Consider the following 14388-nt stretch of genomic DNA (forward strand, 5'->3'; position numbering starts at 1 on the left):
AACCGCTGCGCCACCCAGGGATCCCATTCTCAGATAAATATTTACTAGGCTAAACTGCTGACTCTAATGCCCTCACTTCAAAAGAGACCAAAATATCACAAAGTCCCACCAGAGGGCCCACAGGTAATTCAGACAAAAAAAAATATTCGGAGAAAATTAATATTTCTAGCATGCGCCTTTGCACGGTAAAATAACCAGTTAGAAATCTGTCAACCCATCGAACCAAATACTCGGGTGCAACCTCAACTTCTAGACCTATTATTTTTGTATTTAAAGGCTTTTTTAATACTTTTACTTTAAAATGGCAATTCTCGACCAGGAGCAATTCTGCTCCCCAGGGGACATCTGACAACATCCAGACAACTCTCGGTTGTCCCAACTGGAGGCTGCTACCAGCATCTAGTGGATGGAGGTCAGGAACGCTGCTGAACACTCTACAGAAGCACAGCACGGCCCCCACAGAAGAAAATCATCCAGCCCGAAAGGTCAATAGAGCTGCAGTCGTGGGAACCCCATCAATGAAACAGAACACAACGCGGATGGTTTAGAGTCTTCTCCATCAACCTAGGTCACAGTGGTCATTAATCTTATTTTAGTAAACATGCACTTGAGAGCAGTGATAGGACATTTAAAATCACAGCTAAATGTCATTAGTTTAGATCCAACGATTATAAAGTGTACTTCTCTACCAATGCATACCAGGCTAAAGGGCCTCATATAAACGAAGGATTTCGCTCTGAAATAAAAACAACTACATAAACCAGCATTCCCAAGAGGAGACTTTCAGAGACATTATGCCAACAGTTGTTGAACAAATAATAAAGAGTATGGGCAAATATGTCTGGGACACACTGGGTGACCCAAAGTTAAATGGGTCTTCTTCACCTCACGGGACTTCTCAGAGCCTTTACTTTATTTTATTTTTTAATTTTTATTTATTTATGATAGTCACACAGAGAGAGAGAGAGGCAGAGACATAGGCAGAAGGAGAAGCAGGCTCCATGCACTGGGAGCCCGACGTGGGACTCGATCCCGGGTCTCCATGATCGCGCCCTGGGCCAAAGGCCGGCGCTAAACCGCTGCGCCACCCAGGGATCCCCGAGCCTTTACTTTATTAATGTTTACTTTAAGTCACCGAGAGGGAGGGAAGCGGAGTTTGCAGCATCTCCCAAGTTCGTGGGAGTCCAGAACTTTCTACCCTCCAAACGACTGCAAGAGGAGTTTGCTGTAGACCACGCTCCAGGAAATGCCGGTGTCAATAAAACTTTGAGGGAAGACTCTTACACCAGGCAAGGTCCTTCATGGGGCATAAGCTAAATGCACAAAGGGGTTCTTGACTTCCAATGAGACTAATCTGGTCAGTGAAGCAGCCTTTTAAACTCTCTCCTGAGAAGTATTCCAAACTTAGTTCAAAGTACTCTGTATATTTAAAAACCAATAAAAACTGTGAGTCCTTCTTTTAGTCCCATATTAAGAATCCCAGGAATGCTTGGGATTTAAAAAGTTTTCTTCAAGAGGATTCTCTAAAAAAAAAAAAACAAAAACAAAAAAAACAAAAAACAAAACAAAAAGATACAAATAAACACTTTTACGTTTACGTTTTGCTACATTTATAAAAAGTGATACAGAGAGATGCATGTACAGAAAGAACAAGCCAGAAAGACTCATGCCACTAAGACCATGAGATGCACAGGGGGCCAGAGGCCAGGAGAGGGTGAGCGAGTGAGGGAGAGGACCAGGGAGCACCCATGTGTTTACTCGGTATTTATGGAGCACCTACTACTTGCTGGGCGCTATTCCCGGGGCTGGAATATGACAGGAAATTAGTGAGGCCAACTCTTGCCTTCTAGCAGGGCACGGGCAAGAGCAGAGAATGAGAGAGGAGGAGGGAGTCCTGGCTGCTCTTGCTTCTATCAAGGGGCTGTCGGGAAACAAAACCCAGCATCGCACTTGACCTTCCCCTCAGGCCGGCAGCCCCCCCCCCCCCCGCCCCGGCCAGCTACCCCTCACCTGCCCAGTCCCCGTCCTACCTTGATAGCCACATGCCCCTCCACCTTGTCCATCTCCGCCAGGAGTGCCGAGAGCAGAGACGACTTTCCGCAGCCCACCTGGCCCACCACGGCCACCAAGGAACCTTCCGGAATGGAGAAGGTGATGCTGAAATGACACAGGTGCTCCGCGTCAGCCACGCCCTCGCCCGAACAGGTGGCGGCCCACCGCGGCCGGATGCACCCAGCGTGGACAGAGGCGGGAGGCAGGTTTCCTCGCTCCGGCTCTGCTTTCCCACAGATGCTATTATGGCTTCAACATTTCAGTGGAAATACTGTCAGACGTTTGCTGTCACTGGCTTGGTCAATGCTGTGAATCTGTGGCACGGCCACACGCATCATGCTTTTGCTCTGGTGCGGAGGGGGGGACGGATGGCGGGGCCACCACAGAACACGAAGCCCAGGGAGGCAGCTCCTGGGACTGTCCAGGCGGGAATGGAGTATTTTTACAGGCTGAGGAGAGAAAAGGTGCGGATTGGGAAAGGTTTGGGGAGTTCAAGGGTGGGAGTGGGGTGGGTGACTGGAGCAAGAAGACGACAGAGATGAAGAGATGAGAGAAAAGCTAAAATTGAAGCAGGCAAGACTTAAGTTAGACATGAGAACTTCCCAAGCATGCAGGGGTTTTCAAGGGAGGTGTCAACAAAGATTCTTTTCTCTAGAGCGTTCGCTGCCCCCGCTCCCACGCAGGCCTGTTTCCTGAGTTAATACACAGCAGCGATGTGGCCATCTGGTGAGGGGGTAACCATTAAGGGGTTTGGGGGATAAACTTAGCCCTGTGTTTCGGGGACTCCTATGGGGAAGCCTGACAGAGCCAGGGGGCAAGGCCTCCCCAGGTCAGAAGGCAGTAGAGAGGCACCTGACAAGTGGCCCGGGGAACTGGGGCAATTCCCTGGACGCTGTGTGCTGTGGGAAAATGAGGGCTGGGTGGGAAGAGAGGGGGACTCAGGCAGCCGAGGACCCTGGACAGGATGGAGAAGAGGCATGTGTCCTGGGAGCCAATCCCTGCTGACAAGCATTCCCTTCAGCAGATCCCAGCCTGCCTGCCACCCTCTGCAGCATCACGGCCTCAGACCCAGCCCCGCCAATCCGGGTGCGCTGTCTCTCCCAGCATGTGACTGGCTCAGGGAGGCGCACATGACCCAATGTGGACCAGTGAGACGTGGGGGGGGGGGGGGGGGGGCGGGTGTCTCCAGCCCTGGTAACAGGTACACTCCTAGCGGATGGGGGCCATTTGCCATCATGAAGGGAGAGGCAGCTTGACAGAGGGAGCAGCACGGAGGGAAACTGAAGAGAGACAAGATGGAGAGAACCCTGATGACACCGAGCCCCTGGATCACACTGTACCTGAGAGTGGCCTCACTCATGCAACCCAAAAATCTCCGTTTGTTGCCTATGCCTATCTGTGCAAGGCTTCTGTCATTTACAATCCAAAGGAACCCTCTGTGCCAGCACACTCGCACCTGCTCCTTCCTGCAGCCCAAGGGGAGACATCTGGACCTACTTCCCAGATGGGTAAACTGAGGCTCAGAAAGGCAAAGTGGCCTCTTCAGTGTCACAGAGTGTGGCTAGAATTCAAACCCATGTTTGGCCGGAGCTTTGTGGCTCTCTCGACATCCCAGCTTACCCGCTTAGCGTTGGAGGGTCGCTCCGGGCCCACGTGAACGTGGCATTCTTCACAGTGATGCTGTTGGCGCCCCCGCCTGAAAAGCACCAGCAACATGTCAGGCAGAGATGGAAGTCCTGAGACTGAGTGTGAGCAGGAGGCTCTCGCTTTTTTTATTTTTTCCCTAATCTTTGTTTAGCTCAGTGCCAGATGTGAGACACTTGCACTAGGCATTATCTAGTTACATCAGCCTCGGTTTCTAAAGAACCCCAACCAGACCCACAAAACAGAAGGAAACCACAACAGGGCTCTGCCCCGAATGACAGGAGGTTGCACCATCCAGATGCCCATCTGGCAGTGGTCGGGGGTGGGAGGGACCCCCCGGGGTTTCCTCAAGGCTCTTGGCTCCCTCACCCCATCTTGGGAGGATCAGGCAGCTGTGGGCGGCCCAGCAGGAGGCAAGGCCAGTGGGGAAGCAGCAGCTCTCTCCATCAGCCTACCCCCCCCCCCCCGCCCCCCCGGCCCCGGCCCTCACCACACCCTAGGCCCTTCCTTTATGTTCAAGCGGGGTCCAGGGCCAAAGTACCAAGTACCCAGATTGCAGGGCTGCCTCCTAACACCTCTCCCCGGATCCCCCTTCCCAGGCTCACATCACAGGAGGTCAGTCTTTCTGAAACACCATTCACAGACTGAAAAGGCAGGAGGTGGGGTATCACGGGGAGGATCAGGGCGGATCCGGGTGGGCAGGGCCCTAGGACAAAGCCAGCATTCTATCCACAACAGCCCTGGATTCTCAGATGCCGGCCCCTCTGTCCTCCGTCCGCATCTACTTCCCCCCTTCCTGTCCTTTGACCTCATGTCCCCCTTACTTGAAACAATAATTTCTAACTCTTCATTATGAGTCTCCTTAAAACCACCTAGAGATAAGATGGACGGGCTTTTAAGCTATCAGAGAAAGAAAAGACATCCTCCCCCCACCCCACACACACATCAAAGAAACAAAAACCCCCCAGCAAGAGGAAGTTACTGGTTAACCTAACCTCACCCTCCCTCCACCTATGCCCTGCACCCTGCCCCCTTGCAACAGAATGAGGAACAAATTGGAAGGTGCTATTTAAGTAATTTAAGAAAAGCCTCTTGAACCAGACAAGCTAGAAAACACCATACATGGCTGGGAGCTGCCAAGGTGGCCTCGTCAGGCACCCATAGAGTGTAGATAAACATCTCAAAAAGTCAACCTGTCTAAGAAGGGGGTGCTGAGGCCTGGACCGCACCAGGAAGCCTGGGGGTGGTTTCCAATAGGACCCCCGCAGGGAGCTGGGAGCTACTTTACGAACCTGAAACCTCCCTGGGCTGTCCCAAACTTTGGCCCCATGTTACACAGAGAAATGTGACCCAGGAGGAGATGGCACTGTACCATCTACAGGGTAGCGGGGGAGACCAGGTCCTTGGGACGGCAGAAACTCATGACCAAGGCCAGGGATACCGGGAAGAGGATTCCAGCATTCTATAAATAGGGGTCCTCAATGGGGGCAACTTTGTGGCCCCCTCCCAAGGGACATCATGTCTGGAGACAGTTCTGGTTTGTCAAAACTGGGTGGGTGCCACTGGCATCTAGTGGGTAGAGGCCATGCATGCTGCTCAGCACCCTGTAGTTCAGGGGACGGCCCCCAGAGCAAAGAACGCTCAGGCCTCGAACGTCGGCAGCACTGAGGCTAAGGAACCAGCCCTAAAGGGTTGAGTTGCAAACGTCCCAGATCCCTTCTCTCTCCCCCTAGGGGAGTAACGGCCACCACGTGTGCAGACCAGGTGCTGCGCTAAGTGTCCTGCACACCACCGAGGATATCTGAAAGCCTACTAGGGGTGGGCACTGCTCAGACCTTTCAACAAACGCATACACGTGTTTGTTCCCCTGACCTGTATTTACTGGGCTCTGGAGCCCAACTCTATGGGTCCAGTCCCTGTACCGCCGCTGCCTAGCTGGACGGGCTTGGGCAAGTTACTTAACTTCTCTGGGCCTCACTGTGCTTCTCGGTGAAGTACAACAGCTAATAATGACATGGACTGCATACCGCTGTGGTGCTGGGCACACAGTAGGCGCTCAGCAAATCTTCCTATGGCAACACTGTAGAGTGGCTCAGAGCAGATTCCACTGACTGGCTGTGGCTCTGAATCCTGCCTCTACTTCTTATTAGCTGTGCAGTCTCGGGCCAGTGACTTAAGCCAGTTTCCTCATCTGTAAAATGGGGGTTTCCACATTTCCAATGTGCACGATGGGAGTGTCACTCAAGTGAAAAGTAGTCACTGTCGGTAATGCATTAATATTTATGATTAAGTGCTTGGACATACAGCTGGGAATAAGATCCCCACTCAGGGCGGCTGCCTAGGAAATGATAAATTACTGAGTCACAAAAGACAGAAGCCTACCAGTAAAAATTCACCACGTAACACTCTGACACATAAAAATAATAATAATAATAAAATAAAATAAATATAACACTCTGACACACAAAGCCATCTTTGTTCCCATTACTGAGATGGGGAAACAGGCTCGGGGCAGTCAAGTGACCTGCCCAAGTACACAGAGGCGGTCAGTCTCTGATGTCCTTGCTGTGCCTGCCTGCCCATTGGCCCAGAACAGAGGAGATCTGAGCCCCAGAGCCTGCTCCGTGTGGGAGGCCTCACCCTCTGGCGGTCTCATAACCAGAAAACACCAAGAAAATAGAAGTTGAAGTTTGCCAGCCTGGGATATGCAAGATAAGGCCCGACGCCCACCCGGCTCTGCAGAGCTCCTGCTCCCTGGGGCCTCGCAGGCAGGCTGAGGGTGCAGCCACCCCCAAGGGGAGCCTCCATGCCACAGGGCGAGCACAAGGGTGGCACAGGGGAACTCAACACACACACACCGTCTTTGACGGGCCTTCGCTCAATGCTGTCAGGCTCTAGCTCCTCGTGAGACAGGAAGATCCGGAGGCGTTTGAGGGAGACACTTGCCTACAGAGAAAGCAATTGCAGGCTGCAGTTAGTTTTCAAAGTATTTTTGCAAAACGAACAGTTCGAGGCTAACTTCTCGTGGTTTCCCCTGGGTGTTGAGAGGCCACATCCTCCCTCCTCTCTGGAGGCTTGGTGTTTCCCACAAGAGTGTGCCTCAGAATGAAACACAGAACAGGTTTTGGTTTCTTGTGTATTTTCCTTTCAGAGCCCACAACGGGCATTAAAAAAAAAAAAAGAGGGCAGGGGGGATTAAGAAAGAATGACAAGAGGCAGTGGCCCTGTGTAGGGGGACAAACTTGCCACCAAGTGGCAGGGGGAGAAGCAAGAGCTGGGAGAGCTGTTGCAGAGTGATGACGATCAGCAATACTGCGGTCCATGCTTCGAGGTGGCTAATGGACAGTATCTCCACAGCCCCTGTCCGAAAAAGGAAATGCTATCATGTGACATGATAGAGGTGTGAGCTAACTCCCCAGCGGTCATCTGGCAGCTACACACCAAGGTGTGAGATCAACACGTTGTAATGCCTTAAATGTACACAACAGGGGATCCCTGGGTGGCTCAGAGGTTCAGCGCCTGCCTTTGGCCCAGGGCATGATCCTGGAGACCTGGGATCAAGTCCCACATCAGGCTCCCTGCATGGAGCCTGCTTCTCCCTCTGCCTGTGTCTCTGCCTCTCTCTATGTCTATCATGAATAAATAAAATCTTTAAAAAAAATGTATACAACATTATATATCAATCCTATCCCATAAAAGTAAATGGAAGGGAAAAAAAAACCCCACAAAACAACAGAAGAAGAAATGCACGCTGAAGCATCTAGGGGTGAAATGTCAAGAGGTCTCAGGTCGGCTTTAAAATTCCTCAGGGGTGCCTGGCTAGCTCTGTCGGTGGAGCCTGTGACTCTTGATCTCGGGGTGATGAGCTGGAGCCCCACGATGGGTATGGAGATCACTTAAAAATTAAAAAAAAAATCTTAACACAAAAAAAACAGAAAGAAAAGAAAAAAACAGAAAAAAGAGAAGAAAAAATTTCTTTGGCAAAGAAAAGAAGGAAGGAAGTGGGGGAGGGGGAGGGAAGACAGCAAAAGGATTAGATGAGCCAAGTGTGGCAAAATGTCGAATCTGGGTGAATGCTACAGAGTTCATTATTATACTTACTGTTCTGTTCTCTCCCTACTTCTGTGGACATTTGAATTTTCTCACAACAAAAAGGGGTTTCATTTGCTTATTAATTTATTTAATAAAAGCATACAACCCAAGTTGTACAACCAAATCTTAAGGTGGATCTGTCTGCGTGGCTGAAAATCGGGTTTTCAGCATGAACATGTTCAATGCTGGGGAGAAAAATACAAAAAAATACCACTAGTTGCAAAGTGTAGAAACTTTCACAGAGAGTGAAAGTGTGACCGAGCAGACAGTTTCCTCTCTTTAGAGAATCACTGCCATGGACTTTAGGGATTTGGGGCCAGTGGGGGTGCTGGGGGCGGCGTTTAGGCTGGGGTTTTCCCCAACAGTGGGCTGAGGCCTACCACTGGTGTGAGCCTCATCAGGCCAACCTCGCACAGTGGGACAGGTAATGCAGAGGGAGCCACATGGAGGGGGATTTGTATGTGCTTTTACCACATTTCCCCAGATCACCCCTCCCTGAGGTCCCTCCAGCTTCGCCTGTACCTGCACGATGCTGCTGATGACCATGGGGAGAATATTCAGAGGGAACCGGAGGATGTTGAACAAGGCCAAGGACACGAAAGCTTTCTGGGCGTCGAGGATGTTGTTCTTGTCGACGGTCACGTAGACAGCAAATGTAGACAAGGCCACCTGCAAGCAGAGCGTATGGCAATGACTTGTGTCCCTGCGTCAGAGACATGACTGTACCAACAGCACTCCCTACCTCGGCCAGGTGGTGTGTTCAAGCCCGCCCCACAATAGGCCACCAGGAGGGTAGTAAAAAAAGCTGAAGCAGTGTCTAGCACACAGCAGGCACTCTCTAAACACTCCCAAGGATGAACTAGATCAGTGAGTGACCAGGAGCTGAAAATCCTGGCCTCCGCACCAACCTTCTCCAAAGCAGGTTGGACAGACATTCTGGGGACCCCATAACAACGCCTGGTGCCTCCTGGCCTTTGCTCCTGCAGTTTCTCTGCCTGAAATGACCTTCCCATCCAGATGGTGGCCTGGTTCCTCCCTCTGACCCGTTGGAAAGGTTGCCGTATCCCTTCACCCAAAACGACCCGCTCCTGCTCTGCATCCTTTATCCTGGCTTATGTGTCTTCATAGCAACTTCCATGACCTTTTACCGCAGTGCCATATGTATTTATCACCTGCCCCTACACTACAGTGTAAACTTTACAGAGGCCGAGGACTTGGGTTTTGTCCACAGCAGTCTCCACAGGGCAGGTCTCCGACAATCTTCAGGGCACCCAGAAACACCCTGGGCAAGTTGCCTCCTCTCCCCGTGCCTCCTGTGTCTCATCCATGAAATGACAGTGGAGGTGGAAAGTTAATGGCACTGTTTAAAATTTCTCCCAGCTCACAGAATGTAGGATTTTGTACTCCCAGGAAAGGAACATTGAAGGGGGGCATGGGGGGAAAGCAAGCAAAACTAAGAGGCAAAGGTACTCTCTTCCTCACAGAGTCAGACGTGCATTAGAGCCTCATGATTTACTACCGAGGCTCCCAGCCAACGGGAATTCGGCCTTGGATGTTTGAGACAGCAGGACAAAGGGAGGACACTCAGTCATCCGGGGCCGGGCTGCTCAGCTTGGGAGGGAGGCAGGAGACCAACAGGTAGGTTTCCAGGCCTTTCCCTCCTTTACTGTTGGGGACAGACAGGTGCCAGGTGCTGCCAGGCGGGGCGAAGAGCAAGCATCCTACGAGATCACCGAGTACACGTTATCAGAAGCAATGTAGACAACCCTGGATCCCGACAGATGGACACAAGTCCCTGCCCCCACAGGAGCCACAGGATCCTAGAGACAGTAGAGACTTTCACTGCGGGAAATAAACTGCCCAGGCCCCTGCCCTTTTGAGCTCAGAGCAGAATGCCTGGAAGTCAGGATGCTGGCCTGCGGACCCTGCCTCTCGTTTGTGGCGTGGTCCAGTGCATTTGCAGGGTCAGAGTCACCTCATTTCCTTATTACATACTGGCAGGTAACACAGCTGAAAAATTAAAAACCAACAGCTCTGCCCCGTATCAGCTGTAGGACCCTGTGCATGTCACCTCCCCTCTCGGAGCAAGCCTCCGCTTTCTTATCTACAAAATGCGAATCGTGATACACCTTCGCAGGGCTGCTGGCAGCAAGAAATGAGGCACTTCTGCAAAGTGCTTATTTTATCAGCACACTGCCCTGGGGCACAGCAAAATGCAATATATGGCAGCTGTTTTTATGTCTGGTTACGGGCCCCAGTCCAAACTCGTTGGTCCGTTCTTCCAAAGAACCTATTAACTGGGTCCCAAGAGCTAGGCGCTGCGAAGTAGAGAGCTGGTTCCTGTTCTGGCTCTGACATTAACTAGCAGGATGACGCACTAGCCTCTCTCATCTAAAGCAACTCTAACTCAGAACGCCCCAAATACATCCACACAAAGGAACAGTGTTCGGCCATAAAAAGGAACATGCACTGACACCTGCTACCACAAGGATGGCCCATTATAACATGATGCTCAGTGAAAGAGAAGCCAGGATAGACACACAAAAAAAACCCCCGTATTATGTGACTTCATTGGTTTACATCCAGAATAGGCAAATCTATGGGTCCAGAAAGAGATGAGTGCGTGCCTGGGTCAGAGAAACAGGGAATGACTGTCAATGACTGTAGGGTTTCCTTTTGGGTTGACAGGAATGTTCTGGAATTAGATAGGGCTGATGATGGTTGCACAACCTGGTGAATATATTTAACACCTTAGGGTTGTCCACTTTAGATGGTTAAATTATAACTCAGTAAAAATACTAAGGACCAAAAAAACCATCTGTCTAAAGTCAGTCCATTTTACTTAGTACAGAAACCAAAGTCTTGATTCTGGATCCAGGGCAATCCCTTCCCTGTAACTTGCCTGACCTCCTCCCCTACCATCCTCCCCCCTGCCCCGCCCCACCCCACTCCTTCTGTTCCAGCCCCGCTGGCCTCCACGGTTATTCCTTCTATGGAGCGGGCACTGTCCTGCCACAGGGTCTTTGCACATGCTCCTCCCACTCCCTGGTGGAAGCCCTCACCTCCACTGGGCCTTTACTCAAGTGTCGACTCCTGAGTGAGGTCTTCAACCATCCTATTTAAAACTGCAAGCCCTCCCTATCACTCTGGCCCCAATCTTTTTTTTTTTTCCATAGCACTTACAACAGCTTAGTACGCTATATGGGGTATTTATCATGTCTACTGTTTATCATCAATCTCTCCCAATCAGAATGAATGACCACTCCATGAGAGCAGTGATTTCTCTCTATACTAGCCACTGGAGCATAGCCCAGATACTCCATGTTTGTAGATGGACGGATGGATGGGTGGGCAGGTGAACAGACGGGTGGGCAGGAGAGCATTCACTCAGAGGGGTCTCCTCAAGAGTAGGGAAAACCAGGCCTCAGGCATCTCACCACCACAACACACCAGCCCCCTTAGTGCAATCATTGGGGGGTGGGGGAGGCTGGCTGGCAGCACAGGGCACTTGTGGATAGGAAACAACATAATGTGGCCCCTGAGTCTACAGCCCTGGCTTCTCCAGGAAGTGGAGGTCATTCTTCATCAACTATTAACTGAGAACCTACTGTGTACAGCAGGTTTGGCATTCCTGAGACCCACAGTCTAGGGGAAACGGGTACTGAGTGAGTTCTCTTTAGCAGGGGGTATATTTGGAAGTGTGTGGAGACAAGTGGGGTCAGTGAAAAGACTGGAGCAGTAGGTGAGTTGGGGAGGGTGTGTTGCCACAGCCTCCTGAAGGTTGAGTCAAGGATGTGAAAAGTTTTTTGCAAACAATTAAGAACAAGTGTCCCGCAGCAAGAGCTAATAGTCCCTCCACAGTGAGAAATGTGGAAAACAAATCAACCATCTACTCTAGCCCAACCCCTAAAACACCTGGTGTCTCTTTGTGTGGACATCTGTTCATTTAGTCTGCCCAACATCCATTCCTGTTTCTAGTAACAATCCCCAATTTTCTTCTGGGGGACAGAATCTTTCCAAATTTGAGTCTATGAGGTTTGGCCAATTGCTCATGGTCTACCCCAAGCTTCCACAGAAGCCCCACAACCCTCGTCAATCCAAGCATCCCACCTCCTTGGCCCCAGTGCTTCTGGGATAAGCATGAGGCCAACAGCATGTGCCACAGTGAGACCCAATCCCACAGCTTTGTAGAGAGTAATGGGAAAAATGGGTCAATGGGCCCTCTCCCCCACAGGGGCTACTAAGATGACAGGATGAACTGTAATTATGTGGTGAGCAGCTCCCTGACAAAAGAAAACAGAGAATGCAGAGCTGAGTGATAGAGAAGGGGTCATTCCCTTTGGACCACCTAGATATAGCCATGCCTGAAGTCCCAGTCATGCTCAAAACCAGCAATTTCCTACACTTTCCAGTTTTGTGACTCAAAAGGCCCATTTTTTCCCACTCTAGTTAATTTGAGTGAGGTTTCTGCCAACTTCACGACAGTTCCTGACATAGTTTATTTAAATCTTTTACTCATTCAGTTAGTTATTCTACATTGTATTTACCGAATGTGCACCCCATGCCAAGTCCCCTGTTCTAGGAATACAAGCAAAAACAACAACAACAAAGGTTAAGGTCCATGGATGATCTGATCAGCAGAGAAGTACACAATGGATAATTACCAAATGGAATGATAATTATCCTAACGAAGGGAGATAAGGGTAAGAAGGGGGGAAGCTTGCAAACCTTCCAAGACTCAAAATGCTAAATATTGACCGCTGCCTGGGGGATACTATTTTTGGAAAGTGCATTAAGTGTACATGATAGATGCCAGGCTCTGTATTTCAGAAAAACAATCCCATTAATCCCACCCAAATGGCATCCTTGCTCTTGTCTGACCTCCCCAGGCCTCTGTCTTCCATCACACCTACCGGTGGGTAAACACCTCATCATCCTTGAAGCGCAGGAATTTGCCAGTGGAAAGAACATGCAAACACCTTTCAAGGGAACCAAAGGCTACATATTTTATCCTAATGTAGTCAGAGGCTACGGTGTCTCGGCCAGGGCTGAGGTCCCCAACTGACACCCAGGCTCATCTGTTTCATGCCAAACAGCTTAACCAACTCCATCTCTGGAAGCTCACTGCCCCTGCCCTTCCCCACAATCCGACCCCCCCACACACACACACACACACACACTGAGTGGCAAATTCAAGGTCAAGAAAAGCCAGCCCGCCCCTTCAGCATCTCTTGCCATGGCTTCCTAATGAAGATGAGGACAGGAGATGTTAAGTGAAGAGCCAGCACATTTGAGTGATGAGCTAGAAACTGGACATTTGGTTAGAGGACCCCATGTGCAGAGCCAGGCCTTATGGGAAAAGGTTCCCCCATCCCAAGTGTCACACAACACACATATTAAACCCTGTCAACTTTCTCCCTCTGGCTGCAGAGCTCTTCCTATTTAAAAAAAAAAAAAAATGCAATTCAGGGGCACCCTGGTGATTTGAGTCAGATAAGCATCTTCTTTCAGCTCAGGTCATGATCCCAAGGTCCTGGGATCAAGGCTCACATGGGGCTCCCTGCTCAGCGGGGAGCCTGCTTTTCTCCTCCTCCATCTGCTGCTCCCCCTGCTTGTGCTCTTTCACTCTGTCAAATATATAAAATCTTTAAAATGATTAATAAATAAAACTTTTAAAATGCATTCAAGGGGTGTCTGGGTGGCTCAGTTAAGTATCTGCTTCAGCTTAGGTCATGATTTCAGGGTCCTGGGATGCAGCCCTGTGGCAGGCTCCCAGCTCACTGGGGAGTTGGCTTCTCCCTCTGCCCCTCCCCCTCCCCCAGCTCTCTCTCTCTCTCAAATGAATAAAACCTTTTAAAAAAAAGTAAAATTTAAAAAATAAAAATGCAATTCAAACACTTTGGATTTCTGCATGACTTGCCATCATTTGTGTGAAAGTAAATAAAAGAAATACAGAAGTTTAGTTACATTTATTACATATATACAGTCACTGTTTATGCTGCTGTATGTGCAGGCTTTCTCTGGAAATACTCAGAAGAAACTGGTACAGGGAGAGAAGCTAGGTAGGTCATGGGGGGTCTGGGGAGCAAGACAGACCTGTGGTTCTCACTCAACTGGAGGGACACCGGACAGTGTGTGGAGACACTTCTGATTGTCACGACTGGGGAGGTGGGGGAAGAGGGGTCACTTGGCCTCTGTTGGGTTGAGTCCCAAGATGCTGCTGGGCACCCTACAATATTCAGGACAGACCCCCTCCCCCCCCACAAAGAAACAAAGAATTATCGGGTCCCAAATGTCAACAGTGCCAAGGTTGAGAAACCTTGTCCTAGATCCTTTGGAACAGCTTTAACTAGTTTTATCATGGGAATACATTATTATTTTTATTTTTTATTTATTTATTTTATTTTATTTATTTAATCATGAGAGACAGAGAGACAGAGAGAGAGAGAGAGGCAGAAACACAGGCAGAGGGAGAAGCAGACTCCATGCAAGGAGCCTGACGTGGGACTCGATCCTGGGCCTCCAGGATCACGCCCTTGGCTGAAGGCGGCGCTAAACCGCTGAACCACCGGGGCTGCCCACATTTTTAAAATAAAATGT

At 50.1% G+C, this 14388-nt stretch overlaps 1 protein-coding gene across 1 annotated transcript in view; it reads right to left on the bottom strand.

Moving 5' to 3' along the window:
• The window catches only part of ABCC1 (ATP binding cassette subfamily C member 1), a 134117-nt gene that overhangs the window by 38984 nt on the left and 80745 nt on the right, over nucleotides 1-14388 (bottom strand). The window contains 4 exon segments of the mRNA NM_001002971.1: nucleotides 2031-2157; nucleotides 3673-3748; nucleotides 6555-6642; nucleotides 8311-8457. Of these exon segments, the coding sequence (NP_001002971.1) occupies nucleotides 2031-2157; nucleotides 3673-3748; nucleotides 6555-6642; nucleotides 8311-8457 (438 nt within the window).

The sequence above is a fragment of the Canis lupus genome, chromosome 6 (genome assembly GCF_011100685.1).
Source record: "Canis lupus familiaris isolate Mischka breed German Shepherd chromosome 6, alternate assembly UU_Cfam_GSD_1.0, whole genome shotgun sequence".
Classification (NCBI taxonomy): Eukaryota; Metazoa; Chordata; class Mammalia; order Carnivora; family Canidae; genus Canis; species Canis lupus.